The following is a 14,835-nucleotide window of genomic DNA, read 5'->3' as shown; positions in this document are numbered from 1 at the left end:
AAAAAGAAAAAGAAAAAGAAAAAGAAAAAGAAAAAGAAAAAGAAAAAAGAATGAGACTTCTCCTAGAAACAAAAGTATTTGTTTTCTTTTGAACTCCATTTATCCTTTTTTATCCAAGGCATTCCACAGCAGTGAATTCTCTTGTAAGTAGTTAACAGTCAAGTGAAACTTATTCCAGTGATTTGAGATGTGAAGGGGGGAAAAACAAGTTTTAGCACTGTAGGGACCGTGAGAGGTTATCCATCTCATTATGTGCCAAGATAGGATCATCTTAATCTGAACCTTTCCACAGCCTTATGAGGCTGAAATTCAGCTATATTCACTGCTACAAAATATATCTTGATAATGAACCTAAGTTTCTCTCAATGCAACCAAAGTCTTCATTTCTATAAGCACTGGGTAAATTAAAAAAAGAAATGAGCCTGGACACAAAAGCAGAAAAACAGAAGATTCCAACCGTGTGAGACAGGAGATTTGGGCAAGCATTCAGAAGCACAACCTGGCTAAGAGACAGCAATATATGCCAATAGAATTTATTCTGTCTTTTTGCACTTAGGCCTTCAAACAAAAGTAATAAGTGACAAAGAGGTGTGAGAGATGATGGGAAATGTACATAAAACTAGTTGCTCATGGTAGATACAGTGGCCATAGCAAATTCTGGCTGTACCTTTTCATCACAGGTGCACTTTCTTTGCTTTCATTCCTAAATATTCTATTTTAAGATCTTCCTTTTTCTTCAGTGATATACTAAAAAACTGCTTAGTTGGACCCACATCAGTATCCAGGAACCCAGCAATGGGCTGCTGGTATCCTCTGTTTCTGCTGAAGTCTTTCTGAATCTTGACAGATTCAATACCTGTTTTCCCCACTTATACAATTATCTCAATAGCACTCTCTAATCACTCAGGAATTAAGAGAAAATAGGTCAATATCCTCAGACATGAAGTGGCAGATACATGTGTATATTCACACTTATGGATGGATAGATATTCATGTAATTACTTAGGTACTTGATGAAAAGAACCATGCAATAGCTGAAGAAGGTAGATTTCCTGAAATACTGCTTTTTATATCCTAGACAGTACCCTCTGCTGCTCTAGTGGACTGGGTCCACTGCATTGTACATCTGTACAGAATTGGAGTGAGAATATGAACATTAGAAGAGTGAAGAAAAAAGGAGCTGCAGCATTTCTTTAGAACTGGAAGCTGTTACTAGATCAGTTTGGTCAGATTGCTGGCTGGAGTCTGGTAGTAGCCATCTGACCTGTTCACCTGCTCTGGAAATTCATGCCATGTCCCTGCAGGAGAAAGTGGGTTATTATTAAAAAGCAAGGAACAATAATTTCTACTATACTTAAATTTTGAGTTCCTTGCTGTTCTTCAAAATCTATTTTTTTGTTTTTATTATTATTATTTTTCCCCCAACTCTTACTTCTTTTATGTAATCATTCAGTTTTGCAGTTGGAGAAGTGCAGCCTTTTTTTCCTTGGGGGGGGGGGAGGGAGGCAGAGAAAATGGAAATTCAGCATTCGTTAATTCTAGCTAAGAAAGTCTGCTCAGGGATGGTCAGATGACCCTGACTTAGTTACAATAATGCTTTTAGAAGCATATCCACTCATTATATTAATTTTGATGACTCAGGGAAAGAAAAGTGTTCTTAACATACTTAATGGCATTTTTGGCCTTCTTCCCAATAGCAATCTAAAAATGACCGGAGTGATTGCTCACTATTGATTTTAGCTATGGATTCAGGCATTGATTTCAGGAAGCTGGGGACAGTGGATGGACCGCTGAAATAGAATGCAAACAGAATTGCAAGAAGTAAAATTGCTGGGAAGATTCCTTTTGAACCTCCACTAACTTCCTTGGTTCCAATTAGTTTCCAATTGTGCTATGGACGACTCCCAAGCAGGGAGATAGTAGAGATGCAGCAAACCATGATGGCATGACAATAAATAGCACCTAGTTACTTCAAACTGGCAAGAAATGCCATTACAGTCTCTTTCCTTGTGTTTGGTTACAAGATAACAGTAACACAGCATTGGGCACTCAAAGACAGCCCTTGCAAGGGGATGGCAATACAGCACACATTCTCATTGAGCTAGTTAGGGATTTACTGACTGAAAGTAAGGAGATGATGTACTTGAGAGATTCAGTGTGATAACTGCAAGCCTGTTTTAATAGATAATGAGGCTTGTCTTACTGAGGAAGTTATGGTAGGGTACAAGTTGAGTTGCTTTTTACAGTATCTCATTGCAGGGGGACAAAGGCACTTGTGAGGTGGTATGCTTAAAATTGTGCACTGTTTTACTGCTCACCAGAGCTGGTCAATGTTAGAAAGCTCCATGAAAGCCTAGACTGAAGATTTTGCCTGACACCACTTCTCTGGAGTGTCCTTGCATGTTGCTAGGGAAACTGCAAAGGAGATAAAAGAAAGATGCTCACAGTTGTTCAGATGACAGAATCTAAGATAAATGGGGGAGGCTAAATATTTTCTCACAGGGCTAAACTGTGGCTCTAAACTGCAGACCTTGTTACGTAGGAGAGAAATATGAAAAGAAACTCCATGGCAGCAGGAAGAGGACTGCACTTCTGACAGCCTCTGCTGGATGCTTTTTTCTAGATATTAATAAAAGCAGATCAGCTGCCTTTGAATGAATGCAGTGTCCAGTTTCAGCCCACTGTCTGAATCTTTTGAAGACAAGGAGAGGCCTGGCTCTACCTGCTCTATTACCTCACTTGCATCTTCCTTCTCCCTTCAGAGAAATGTTAGGGAGAAAATTATAGGAACCTGTATGGCCGAAATTAAAGTAATATTTCAACAAAGGAAAATATTAGTATTTAACCCCATGACCTCCCTGCATGGTAAGGAAGCAGTATTGTTGCCATTTGGAGGAAATAAATACAGACAAAAGGAGATTTAAGGGATATAAGAAAAAAGGAAAAAGGTGGGGAAAGTTTCAGCTACCCTGAGAGTCTACCCTGATCCCTTTAGCCTACAAGGTAGCTAGAGATGCACAACTGGATGTAGTGATAGAAACAGTTTCCTGTTACAACATGGGAAAGCTATGTTGAAGTCAGAGCTAGAAGTCTGCAGAAGGCTTGAGTTTCTTTGCTTTGCTTTTCTTCCTGAAATCTGCCCTTTTCTGGATGTCACTTTATCGACAGGATTTTTATTATCACTGAATATGGTCTTAAAAAGAAAAGAAAACAAAATATGATTGACTGAGGAGACCAATGAGAATTGAGGTGCCAAATTAGACAAAACTAAGGTGTTTTACCTACTCATCAATCTATTCAGTTTCAGTAGCTGGATCTTAGACTCCCAAAGTTGAGATATGTTCCAAATAAGCCCATACCCCAATTCACCGCGTGTAGTACAGGGCACAAAAAGCAGTGAAGTCATCCATTAAAAATCAAGACTGTTTCATTTCTTCTTTACCGTCACCTAATGCCCAAAGTCTCTGGTAGTTTCTGGATCTCAGAAGTGTAAAATTCTTGCTACTCCTTTATGCATGGAGGACCTACAATTTATTATGCATGTGGCATCCTCTAGGAGAGAATTCCTGCAGAATGGGAAACCACGTGTTCCAAATTATTCTGAATTTTCCTATCTGCAATCATGCCTATTATTTGAGTGTTTTTTTTTTAAACTGGCAGATTAAATTATCACATCAACAAGAAATTTCCTGAAAACTTCACACTTCCACTATCAAGACGCTCAGTTTGGCAATTTCAGTAGATTTCAGTATCTTAGTCTGATACACTACTGCTGTCTGCTAAGGAGAGAGTGATGAATGTATGTAGACTGAAGAAAGATTTACATCCATCATACCAGTTTGTTTAAACCATTGTTAACAACTAGAGACACAATCAGCAGCTGAGGATCAGCTTCATCAATACCAGGAAATTGGTGGAAAATCCTTACTTGAGATACAAAACCAGGAAACCATGCAGTTAAGCCAGTTTAATAATATTGTTACTCAGATAAAATGCTTTTTTCTCCCTACTAAGTTGTTCCAAAACAACTGCTTATGTATGTATATGTGTGTATATGTACATATTCTGACCTACTTCTTATTAAATTGTATTAAAAAAAGATTAATTATGCATTTGCATCAGCAACAACATTTTACAGTCAAATGCTGGATGACGGAAAGAGCTAGCTTACTTTCTCTCAAATTCCATGCCATGAATCAGTGAATTAATTTACCAGTGGATGTGGAACACAGTGTCATGAATCTTGTTTTATAGGCAGCCATCAGTGGTGTGCAGTGAAATTCTTCTAATGAGCAAGTCCATCAGACAGGCAAATTCCTCTGAAATGTGGTCATTGCAGAAAGTAGAATAAGTCCCAGTCCCAATTCTTGAAGACAGTACCTGCCACTTTTGAATTAAATGTTTTTATTGTTGTTGTGTGTTTTCAGAACACTTCATGACCTATTATAAAAAAGACTTTTATTCATGTCAATAATTGTGATGCTCAGTAAAATAACTTGCTTGAAAAACAGCTGCAGAATTTGAACCTACAGAAATGATTTCAGCAGAGATTCCTAAGCAATCCACCATTCTTACTGAGAATCTTAGACTTTGGTAGTTAGAAATAATGAAAAACTACAAGGTATTTGTAAATCTTTTCTATCATTTAGTATATATCTACCTGCAGTAAGAGCATCATCCTCAGACTTATTTCAGCAGAGTCTGAAGCCAGACAAAGGCTTGCACCATGCAGCATACCTCTAGAGAAGTCCCGAAGGGAGTGGATAGCAGAAGTCAGTCATTTGGCAAAGGCAGAGGAGTTACTGGTGCAACAGTGTGAAAAAGAATAGAAAGGTAGAACACATGAAAATCTATTTTCTGTTCATCTTCTAAGTATGAACTAAAACAGCAGCTATCCAACAGGAGATTGTTGTAGGACAGTACACTGAAATCCTAAAAATAAAACCTCTCCACCCCCTTGTTTTTTAAATAAAAAAAATATATATATCAGTTGTAATAGTATTTGCCAAACAGAGCAATTGCTAAAGGTGAACATTTGGTCAACATGTCAATACTGAAGGCTGACTTGCTTAGGACAGCAACTGTGCTTAAAACAGAAATTCTCTCTGAGACAAAGATAAGTACTTTAAAAATTGGTTTAGATGGACATTATTATTTACGTGTGTTTGTTAAACTCAAAGACCACAACATGGAACTAGAAAATACTTTTTTCTTGTCAAAAGTCGAGATGATCTGACATGAGAGTGCTTGGGCATGAAGCAGCCTTACAGGGTTTGGCCCCCAGCAAACAGCTTCAGAAAAAGTAATGAATGCCAAGGGACTCCGAGGGACAGGTGAGACTCCAGGATACTGTGATGACTTCACTACTATGTGAATATATATACTGACTGAAATTGGTTAAAATCCTGTAAAGATTCTGCATGTGTTTTGCACTTCAACTGTCATCATTAGGCTTTGAAAAACCTAGGTACAATGGTTCCAATTATTGGACTCAGAGAACCACCAAAGCTGAAGATTGGAATACATAACTCTGTGTACATACCATTAGTACCATTCATGCTTCTGCGCCTTATTGATGAACACGTTTCTGGTTCCCAAAAGCTTGGTGCCATTGTTAGATACAGAGCTGCAAGCATCATGCTTTATTTCCTAAGCCTGAGTTCCGTACCCGTTATTGCTCCTTATGGCAATTTTGGAGATGTGCTTTATTTAAATAAGCTTTTCTTCATTGAAATAACTGTAACAGATGTTTTATGTTCTATTTGTTTTGCTCTGTGGTAACGCTGTGGAGAGAGATGAAATTAGCTCCCCGCACAGAATATTTCTAGGGTGGAACTAAAGAAGGCATAGCATATGTCCAAGGGACAGTCAAGCATGTGTTCAAGGGGCAGATAGATTGGCAGTGCTGCATGTGCTCATTCTTTACTTGGTTTCATTGCTTTCAATAATAAGTGTGCATCATGTCACCAAAATCTGCAGGGCATCTATGTATATTTAAGCCTTGCATTGGTGATAATGGAACTCAATTAATAGTAAAGCTTATGAATAACTTATCTTTGTTCTCCTGAACCTTACTTCCCTATATTCTCCTAATATTCATACATTTTTATGTATCAATAATCTTTATCTACTGTACAGACTAATATACATCATAGTTAAAAGTGTTATCGAAGAAGGGTCACGTCATGTCTTTCTCTTCTTAATGCTAGGCAAGGTTAGAATGAAATTCTGAGGCCTTTATTAAAGCATAGTAATCGTTTATTTGACAAAATGTAAAAAATTTTAAAAAATAATCTTGTTAACAATTCCTTGAAGCTAGGTCATGGAAACTTCATTACATTGCATACATTTGGATAATCAAGGCTGCCCAGCAACATTTCTTCAAAAGAAAACAAACAAACAAACAAACCAGTATTAAAAAGAGATTTTCTAAGCTTTTTGAATACTGAGAAAATCCACTGTACAGTCTCAGTAGTGAAATCTGTCATGATTTTAGCCTTGCTTGTCATCATTAACAGAACGATAGATCCACCCACGAGTCACCAGCTCCATGACAAACCATGTTATATCAGAATATAAACTTTTCTCATCTAAGTGTATAAAGAAGTCAAGAAAATGTCACTGTTCCCAGACTGAAGTCTTCTGACAGCACAAAGTTAATGACACCACAACAATCTTTCTCAACAGATGACTTTAGCTGTAACTTTGATTTGAGAAACATGCTTTGAACACAGTTTATTCTCCAAAACATTAGTCATGAAAAGACATCTTTTCTCTGCTTTCCAAGTCTGGTTAGTTTGGTTGTTTCTCCATTTGAGAGCTAAACCGTTTTGAACTGAACTAATGAGGCTGAGCACATTTAAGCATGAGCGGCGATATCTTTCGCTCCATAATAGTGTAGGATTTCCTATGTGTATACAGCACATTTTTGTGTGGAGTATCTCGTGCCCCACGCACTGAGTGCTTTTAGTTTGAACTGCTTTTAGCAGAACTGAACGCTGCTTAGGTTGAATTATTTCAGCCTAGAATAAGTTCTAATGAAGGGCTTGGTTTTTCAAGGACCCAAGACAGTAAAATGAAGGCTCACACAAGCAAACTCAAAGCTGTCAGAAGGCTGACATTAAAGGACTGATGATGTCAGAAAACAGGAGACAGAGGATGGGCTGTGTTATAGAGTTGGGATAATCTGGAAAGTGCTCACCAGTAACCAATATTAAAAAAAAGTTATGTTTAAAGAACATAAAAGCAAACAGAGTTTAAGCCTCCTAGAAAAACTAGATTGAATGTTTCCACTGATAGTTCAGGCAGGTAAAGCATGGGTTGACAGCTAGAGAAGTGACAGGTCTGAAATGGTAAGCACTTCCATTCCTACAGCTTTGGGTGCTCCCATTCTGCATGTAGCCTTAGCTGCCTGAGAGGAGGACTGTGTTTCTGGCATATCTGAGTCCCCTCAAACTGTAACATGCTTATTCCTAGGACCCCGAGTTTCCCTTTTGCAGTAGAGGAGATAAAGCACAGAGAGATTAAACAGAGTTTGTGTGAGGTGGTTCTGGAAGTCTGTGGTAAGGGCTGGATGTGCCAATTGGATGTACCTTTCTGACCATCTGTCCTTTTTCCAAGTCATGACCAGGCCTATTTGTCATTTGTTGTCAAAGAAATAACTGCCAGTATCTATACCTGCTCAGTTATCATTAGCACCAGCTGTTGTTGCTTTTTCAAATCAACATAAAGAGTGTTCAGATCCCTACTGTGTGCTTCCATGGTTTTTGAACTGTGCTAAGAGGATCCCCATGGTGTGCTTTCCTTGTTTCTTAGCATTGCTATGAATCCTTGACAATCTGCATTTCTTCTCTGTGGGGCCATTTAGAGAGCCAATGCCACTCTCCCATTGCATCCGTATCTGCTTCTCCTTCTGATGCATATAAAGAGAAGTGCCTCTGTTTTTCACATCATTCACTCATGCCAGCTTGTCATCAATCACTGTATTTATGCCCATTCAATATTAAGTGGATGATAAAGGGACAGTATAACACAAAAAAAGCATAGCACCAGGAAAACATTCATCTGTGAGTTGGTAGACTGGGTGGTCATGTGTGGAGAATCGAAGGAAGTATCCCAGTGGAGTGCCTGCCCGATGACGTGTAGTTGCTTGGTGAGGGGCTGATTCTTCAAGCACTGATGTGCCATGAACACACTAATATCTTCATTTTCTGTAATGAGGACTTACAGTATCAGATTCCTGGTGAGAAAGGTTTCCTTCAGCTAACTGAAAAGGTGCCTCACCCCTCACTCTTTGTCCTGTAGGGGCAGTTATAGGTGATGGTTCAGGCCAAACCCTAAATGACACTATGCTGCAGACCTGTAATTCACATTACCAGTATAGGTGCACAGATTTAAAAGTAAGTGTGTGTGCTGGTATTAGAAGGATCTGTGTCTGAACTGATACACTGTGTGTGTGTTTGTGTGTGTGCTGTATAATTTTCTCTCAGTGCCACTGTAATTATCTGCTTCCATCAGTGTTTTCTTTCAGCTGAAATAACAAGGCTGAAAAATCCTCAGTGTATTATGGGAATGCTGACAGCTACAGTCAGTTGTTAATAATTTAGAGATGTGATTTACCCCCAGTTGATTTGTACCCTTAAAACACTGTATATAGTTTACCACAACTTTAAATGTCTGTCTTTTGTTCTTCTTTTATGTATTATTTCCTGTTGAATCGGGAAGGTGGAAAAGATGGCCAGCCTCTGCAACATACATGTCCGCACAGGTTGCTTCTGTAACACAGGAGCCTGCCAGATGCATTTGGGTATAAGCGATGAGGACATCCAAAAGAACCTGCAGGTTAGTTTCTGAATGAGATTATGTGATACATTGCCCTTGGAAAACTTACAAATTCAGTGACCCAGGCTATCAGTTCTGAATTTCACAAAGGATGGGAGATATGAGGGCGAGAGAGGAAAATCTGGCCCTAAACCATAAAGAAAATATTAGTAAATAGATAGATAGTTAAAGAATAAAGTAGTTTATCATATGTTGTGCTTTTGAGTCTCTGCAACTTTTAGAATTAAGGTGAGTTTGATTTGCTTTCTCTGATCTTTCAACTCAATTACCATGTTAAAAAAATGAACTTAAGTTCATTGAAACGAGGTGTTGAAACAAAACCATTTTATGGACCCAAAGCAATATACGTTGCTTTTATTTCATTCAAAAATACGAAGCACTGTGTTGCATCACTTAGGTAAGTATCATGTAAATATTACTGAACATTTTCATCAGGATAAGCCCAATGAAGAACGCATACTTACAGGGATTTTTCATCTTCCAGAAGTGGTATGATGAGGTAGTACAGTCAAGCAGTTCTTTTGAGACATTCTCATCAGCAAAAGACCTAAATGAGTTATTGACTACATTACTGTGCAAAGGAAGAGAGCTTTTATTCACATTATTTGCATATATGCTTTGTTTTTGCCTTTTTTTTTTTTCTCCCAGAAAGAGAGACTTATGTCCATAGAACAGTAACATTTCTTGCTTGAAAAAGCCTTCACTATTCACACATCCATTTTTATTGAACAGAAATGCATAAATAAATGAAATTATGGGGAAAAAAAACAACCTTCTGTGAAACTTAGAGCTAAATGTCATGTCCACTGTTGAGCTAATGTTAGGTGGGTGATCAAAGGGAGTTTCTAGCTTATCTCTCTGGAGGTGAGTGGCACTGACCTGTTTAATTGAAGGAGAAACTTCTGCTCCAACAAAGAGTTTTGCAGAATGCACACTTTATGAAAGACATATCAAATAGGAGGATATACAGACATCATCGTTAATGGTATTTGAGGGATTTTTCGATTTTTCAGCTTTACAGTTAGTTAAAACTTGTATTTTTCAAAGGAATTAATGTTAGGGGGAAGGGTTCTTCCATATGTACTGAAAGCAACAAGTTGACTGGATCAGCAAGACAGATTTATTGCAGATCACCATGATGAGGGATAGATGAGAGGACAATGAGGCTCACTGAGACCTCGTTGACTGGCAGAGTTCAGAGGGTTGTGATCAGCAGTGCAGAGACCAGTTGGAGACCTGTAACTAGCAGTATTTACCAGGCATCCCAGGCATTGATACTGGGCCCAGTCTTGCCAACATCTTTATCATTGACCTGGATGAAGGGATAGGATCCACCCTTAGCAATTTTGCTGATGATACAAAGCTGGGAGGAGTGGCTGACACACCAGATGGCTGTGCTGCCATTCAGTGAGACCTGGACAGGCTGGAGAGTTGGGCAGAGAAGAACCTGATGAAGTTAAACAAGAAAAAGTGTAGAGTCGTACACCTGGGGAGGAATAACCACATACACCAGTACAGGTTAAGGGCTGACCTGCTGGAGAGATCTGCAGAGAAGGATCTTGGTGACCTGGTAGACAGCAGGCTGATGATGAGCCAGCAATGTGCCCTCTGGGCCTAAAAATGGTATCCTGGGGTGTGTTAAAAAGAACAGGGCCAGCAGGCTGAGGGAGGTGATTCTCCCCTTCTATTCTGCACTGGTGAGACCACATCTGGAGTACTGTGTCCAGTTCTGGGCTCCCCAGTTCAAGAAAGACTAGGAACTTCTAGGAAGTGTCAAGCTGAGGAGTACAAAGATAGTTACGGGCCTGGAGCATCTCCCTTACAAGGAAAGGCTAAGAGACTGGAGAATATTCAGTCTAGAGAAGAAAAGCCTGAGAGGGAATCTTACCAATGCTAATGAATATCTAAAGGCTAGGAATCAAAGTGAATGGGGCCAGACTCTTTTCAGTGTTCCTCAGCAACAGGACGTGGGACAAGGGACACAAATGGGAACACAGGAAATTTGATACAAATCTAAGAATAAACTTTTTTTCCTTCTGGGTGACACAGCACTGGAACAACCTGCACAGAAGGGTTGTGGAGTCTCTGGAGATATTCAAAACCCCTCTGTATGCTTTCCTGTGCAACCTTCTCTAGGAACCTGCTTTAGCAGAGGGTTGGACCAGATGGTCTTTCCAACCTCTACAATTCAGTGAATATGCCACTGATTATATAAAATGGAACTGTTCTGACAGCGGATATAAACAAAACTCCCACAGAAACCAGCAGGCTAGAGATTTGGTCAGCTAACTGATATAATATCCCAGTTTAAATCTCAGTGAACTATGCAGATGAGACTGGAATTTATCTGGAGACTGATCTTGCTAACAGGCTATTCTGGCATATGCAAACTTTTTTTCTTGACATAAGTTTTTGAGAAGATCCTCTTGCTTTGGGGTAGAAGAGGGCAAACATTACAAAACAATATTTTTCCTTGCCCGAGTAGCTAATTAGGCATTTGGAATTTTTTGTCCTTTTTCTGCATGTATTCATGGGTTAACTGTGTATTTCCGAAAACAGCATTTCAGGTTAGAATTAACAGACTTTTGAATAACTATGTACAGTAAGGGGGAAGTAATGCAGTATGTCATAATAGCTCTGCTTTTCTTTCTATTTTAAACTAGGCTGGCCATGTCTGTGGAGATGATATTGACCTAATTGATGGACGTCCCACTGGTTCTGTGAGAATATCCTTTGGTTACATGTCTTCTTTTGAAGATGCACAGGCATTTTTGAAATTCATCATAGCCACAAGGTTCTCTAAGTCAGACACTGAGATTCCCTTTCAATCCTCTGCTACGCAGCTGACAACAGAACCTGCCCCAGATGACCACTCTTACTTTAACAGCGTCAATAAATTGTCTGCAAGAACGCATATTGCAGATAGAGAACATAGGAATAATCCATCTGGAACAGAGAGGACTGTCGGTTGGCAGTCACCGGAGTCTCAGTCGGAAAGCATAAGGGAAGCTCTTTCTGAGGTTGCTGTGCCAAAGATTAAAAGGGGTGGCAAGCCCATTACTGTCATCAATATTTACCTGTATCCAATCAAATCTTGCTCTGCATTTGAGGTATGTGCTTTAAATTATACTTATTTTATCCCCAACTATCAAACGTGTCAACCAGGAACAACATGTGCATTAGATATTAGGAAACAGCACGGGGTGCTCACTTTTCCATTTCTCCAATCTCTAGGATTGAGCCCTGCCTCCTAAGGCACTCTAAAGGATTTTCAATTAGACTGAAGGTACAAGATGCAAATGTGTCTTTGCTCCTCTATCGCCCATCACAGAAAAATCAGCGCATAATATGCAGTTTTGGGGAAAAAAAAAAAAAAAAAGTTGGCTTTGCAAAATTTGACTAAAATATAATCAAATAATTAGTATGCTTTCACTGAATGACATGTGATGGATTTGTAGGCATTGATGGGTAGGCAGCAATTTAGAAATAACTTGATTAACATGTTATAATTGAGAGGAGGTTGATTTACATTACAAAGAAATGTTATCATTAAAAATACATTTGCAACAGAAATATGACATTTAAGTGTTGCTGCACTATTTGAAAGTTCACTCTTTGAAGATTTTAATTGCTTTTTTGCCAAGTTAATAATATCATCACCTTAGCTGTGACTTTTTTTTAAAATAATGCATGATGAAATAGGTGTATGGCCCACACATGACCTAGAATGTGACTCTGCTTAGTACCATACTGAGAACTGATTTAATGAATGTCAATAATGGTATAACTTTCCCTGTGAAAACTTGCTGGTGTAGGTCACTGTCTCACATATGAATGAAAATTGGGGTCAAATCCAGTGACAAATCACCTGCATTTAAAATATGGATTCTCAGCTGTTTTCATCTTTTTTCTTTTTTTTTTTTTCTTTTTTCCTTAATGCAAAAAAAATAAAAAAGGGAGGAATTGAAGCAATGTCTTTGAAAGATTAACAAAACATCTGCATTTCTAAACTTGGTTTGCTTATGATGTTTTTAATTCAGAGGCACAGTCTTGAGCATTAAATGAGACCTGAACAAATAATTTTCCACCCTTTATTAACCTTCCACTAAATCAAACCATTTAAAAATCAAAGTAATCATGTGAGAATGTTTTAACCTTTGTTTAAATGTTGCAGTTATTACAGCTATATTGCAGAAGCCCACTGCAGAAACACTGAAATATGTCTTAGCAGTATTTGGGACCATTTGGGGTCAAATTCTATTTTTAACATGCAGGCTGGTGTTACAGGATACATACCAGAACATTCAGAGCCAGGAAGACTTTGAAGTAATTGTGCCCAGAAGCAGATAAACCATACCTCAGTGTGAAAGACAGCTTTTGTTTTCCCAAACTGAGCCAATTTTCCTTTCTTCAAGCTCTGTGAAGGGAAACTTCTCTAGGTAATAAATTAATAAAAAGCTGGTACACCCTGACAGACAGAATTGCAGTTTTAATGGAGGAGGAAAATCCCCATGCATAGTTCTTGTGCCAGGTATGTGTTAATGGGCCCAGCATGAAAGCAGAGTTCATCTCACCTGACCTTATCCCTCTAAAGCTAGATATTATTCGGTAAGCAGGAAGAGATGGATACCTGCTAAATCATCTTATCATAAAATAGGCATCTGCAGTAGGAAAAATGAATTGTCCCTAGATATTTCTGTCTTTCCATTGACTGCACGAGGTATCAACGGCTACTTGGATTGGATAGGCAGCAGCTAACACTAGGCTTAGTTAGTTTAGATTAAAAGTGCAAATTTAAAATTTGGAACTGCATGAGGTTTAGGTTTTCATGCCTAGAAATATTTTTGAAGTCTCTGATTTGATATTTTTTGGTAATGAAGCATCAGCTGTGTTAGAGCCCAATAGCTAAGCACTGTCAGATCCTGTACTGCCAAAGGGTAATGCCTAATGAAATGTATGCTTGCTTTAGTATATAATATTGAAAGGGACTGGAACTTCACTGTAGGCAGCATGCAGCTCTCCTCATCGTCTTCTCAAAGAACATGTTTTGTACATTTCCATTTAATCCATAGAAGATAACAATAGAAGTTGAATTAATAGATTTAATTAAAAATGGATTTCAGTGCATAAGGAGAACAGGCCAGGAAGTGAAGCCAAAAGTATATTGGAACATTATATGATTTTCAATACTGAAGTAAGCCAGAAAGGAAAATGTGTTTGCTTATGCAATCATCTTCCTGTCTACCAGGTGTTCTTCATATTTTTGTTACCAAAAGTCAGAGTAGCACTTTTAGGCACTATCTGTCATATATTTATAGACAGATTGAAAGATCTGCCAACCTGATTTTCTGCATGTAAAAGAGATAAATATGGCAGCTCACAGCCCACCACTTGTAATGAGCATTAAAACTCAAAGGCAGTTGATCCCATTCTTACCCAGACAGTGGCTTAGTTTCTTTCCAATGCTGAAGAGTAAAATAGATAGCCAGTGCTGCCAGAACCCAGACCACCAAATGCAGAGTGCATCATCCTCCATAATACTCAGCACACCATTACTACAACTTCAGCCTACGTCACCTTGGAAGGGGAAAATAACCAATCCACACACACTGGAATTTTAAGCCAAGCATGCTAGAGACGCCGTACCACAATTAAATGGGCCCAAGTCCTGAAAATCATTTTGCCTTCTAAAATAGTGATTATCATAAGATCTCTAGGCTTTATCATGAAAAGGCTGATTCCAGTAGAAGATTATTCTTTTGCCATTCTCTTTGTCATGCAGACTTCACACTTTACTGTCCCTTCGCTTTACTAACTCCATAAACTTCTGAAGTAATAATGTAGCTTGTAGTTCCCATGGTCTTCAGATAGAAGCCAATAATTGAAATTCAATTTCATAATATAAATTTAAAATAGCTTTAAATGTTTTGCAGTTGTTGGAAATTTAGAAAAATATTTCCTGTTAAAATTTGATGCCTGTATTTGTCAGTTACA

General features: G+C 38.5%; 1 protein-coding gene across 2 annotated transcripts in view; it reads left to right on the top strand.

Moving 5' to 3' along the window:
* MOCOS (molybdenum cofactor sulfurase) overlaps nt 1–14,835 on the top strand; it is a 210,452-nt gene that overhangs the window by 167,626 nt on the left and 27,991 nt on the right. For both annotated transcript variants that reach the window (XM_042870227.1, XM_042870226.1), the window contains exons 7-8: nt 8,725–8,841; nt 11,505–11,951. In XM_042870227.1, the coding sequence (XP_042726161.1) occupies nt 8,725–8,841; nt 11,505–11,951 (564 nt within the window). The remainder of the gene's footprint in view (nt 1–8,724; nt 8,842–11,504; nt 11,952–14,835) is intronic.

Source organism: Lagopus leucura, unplaced genomic scaffold (genome assembly GCF_019238085.1).
Source record: "Lagopus leucura isolate 7727_CA_CO unplaced genomic scaffold, USGS_WTPT01 Super-Scaffold_100002, whole genome shotgun sequence".
NCBI classification, from domain to species: Eukaryota; Metazoa; Chordata; class Aves; order Galliformes; family Phasianidae; genus Lagopus; species Lagopus leucura.
The sequence above is the reverse complement of the archived record's forward strand: the minus strand, read 5'-3'. Positions and strand labels throughout refer to the sequence as shown.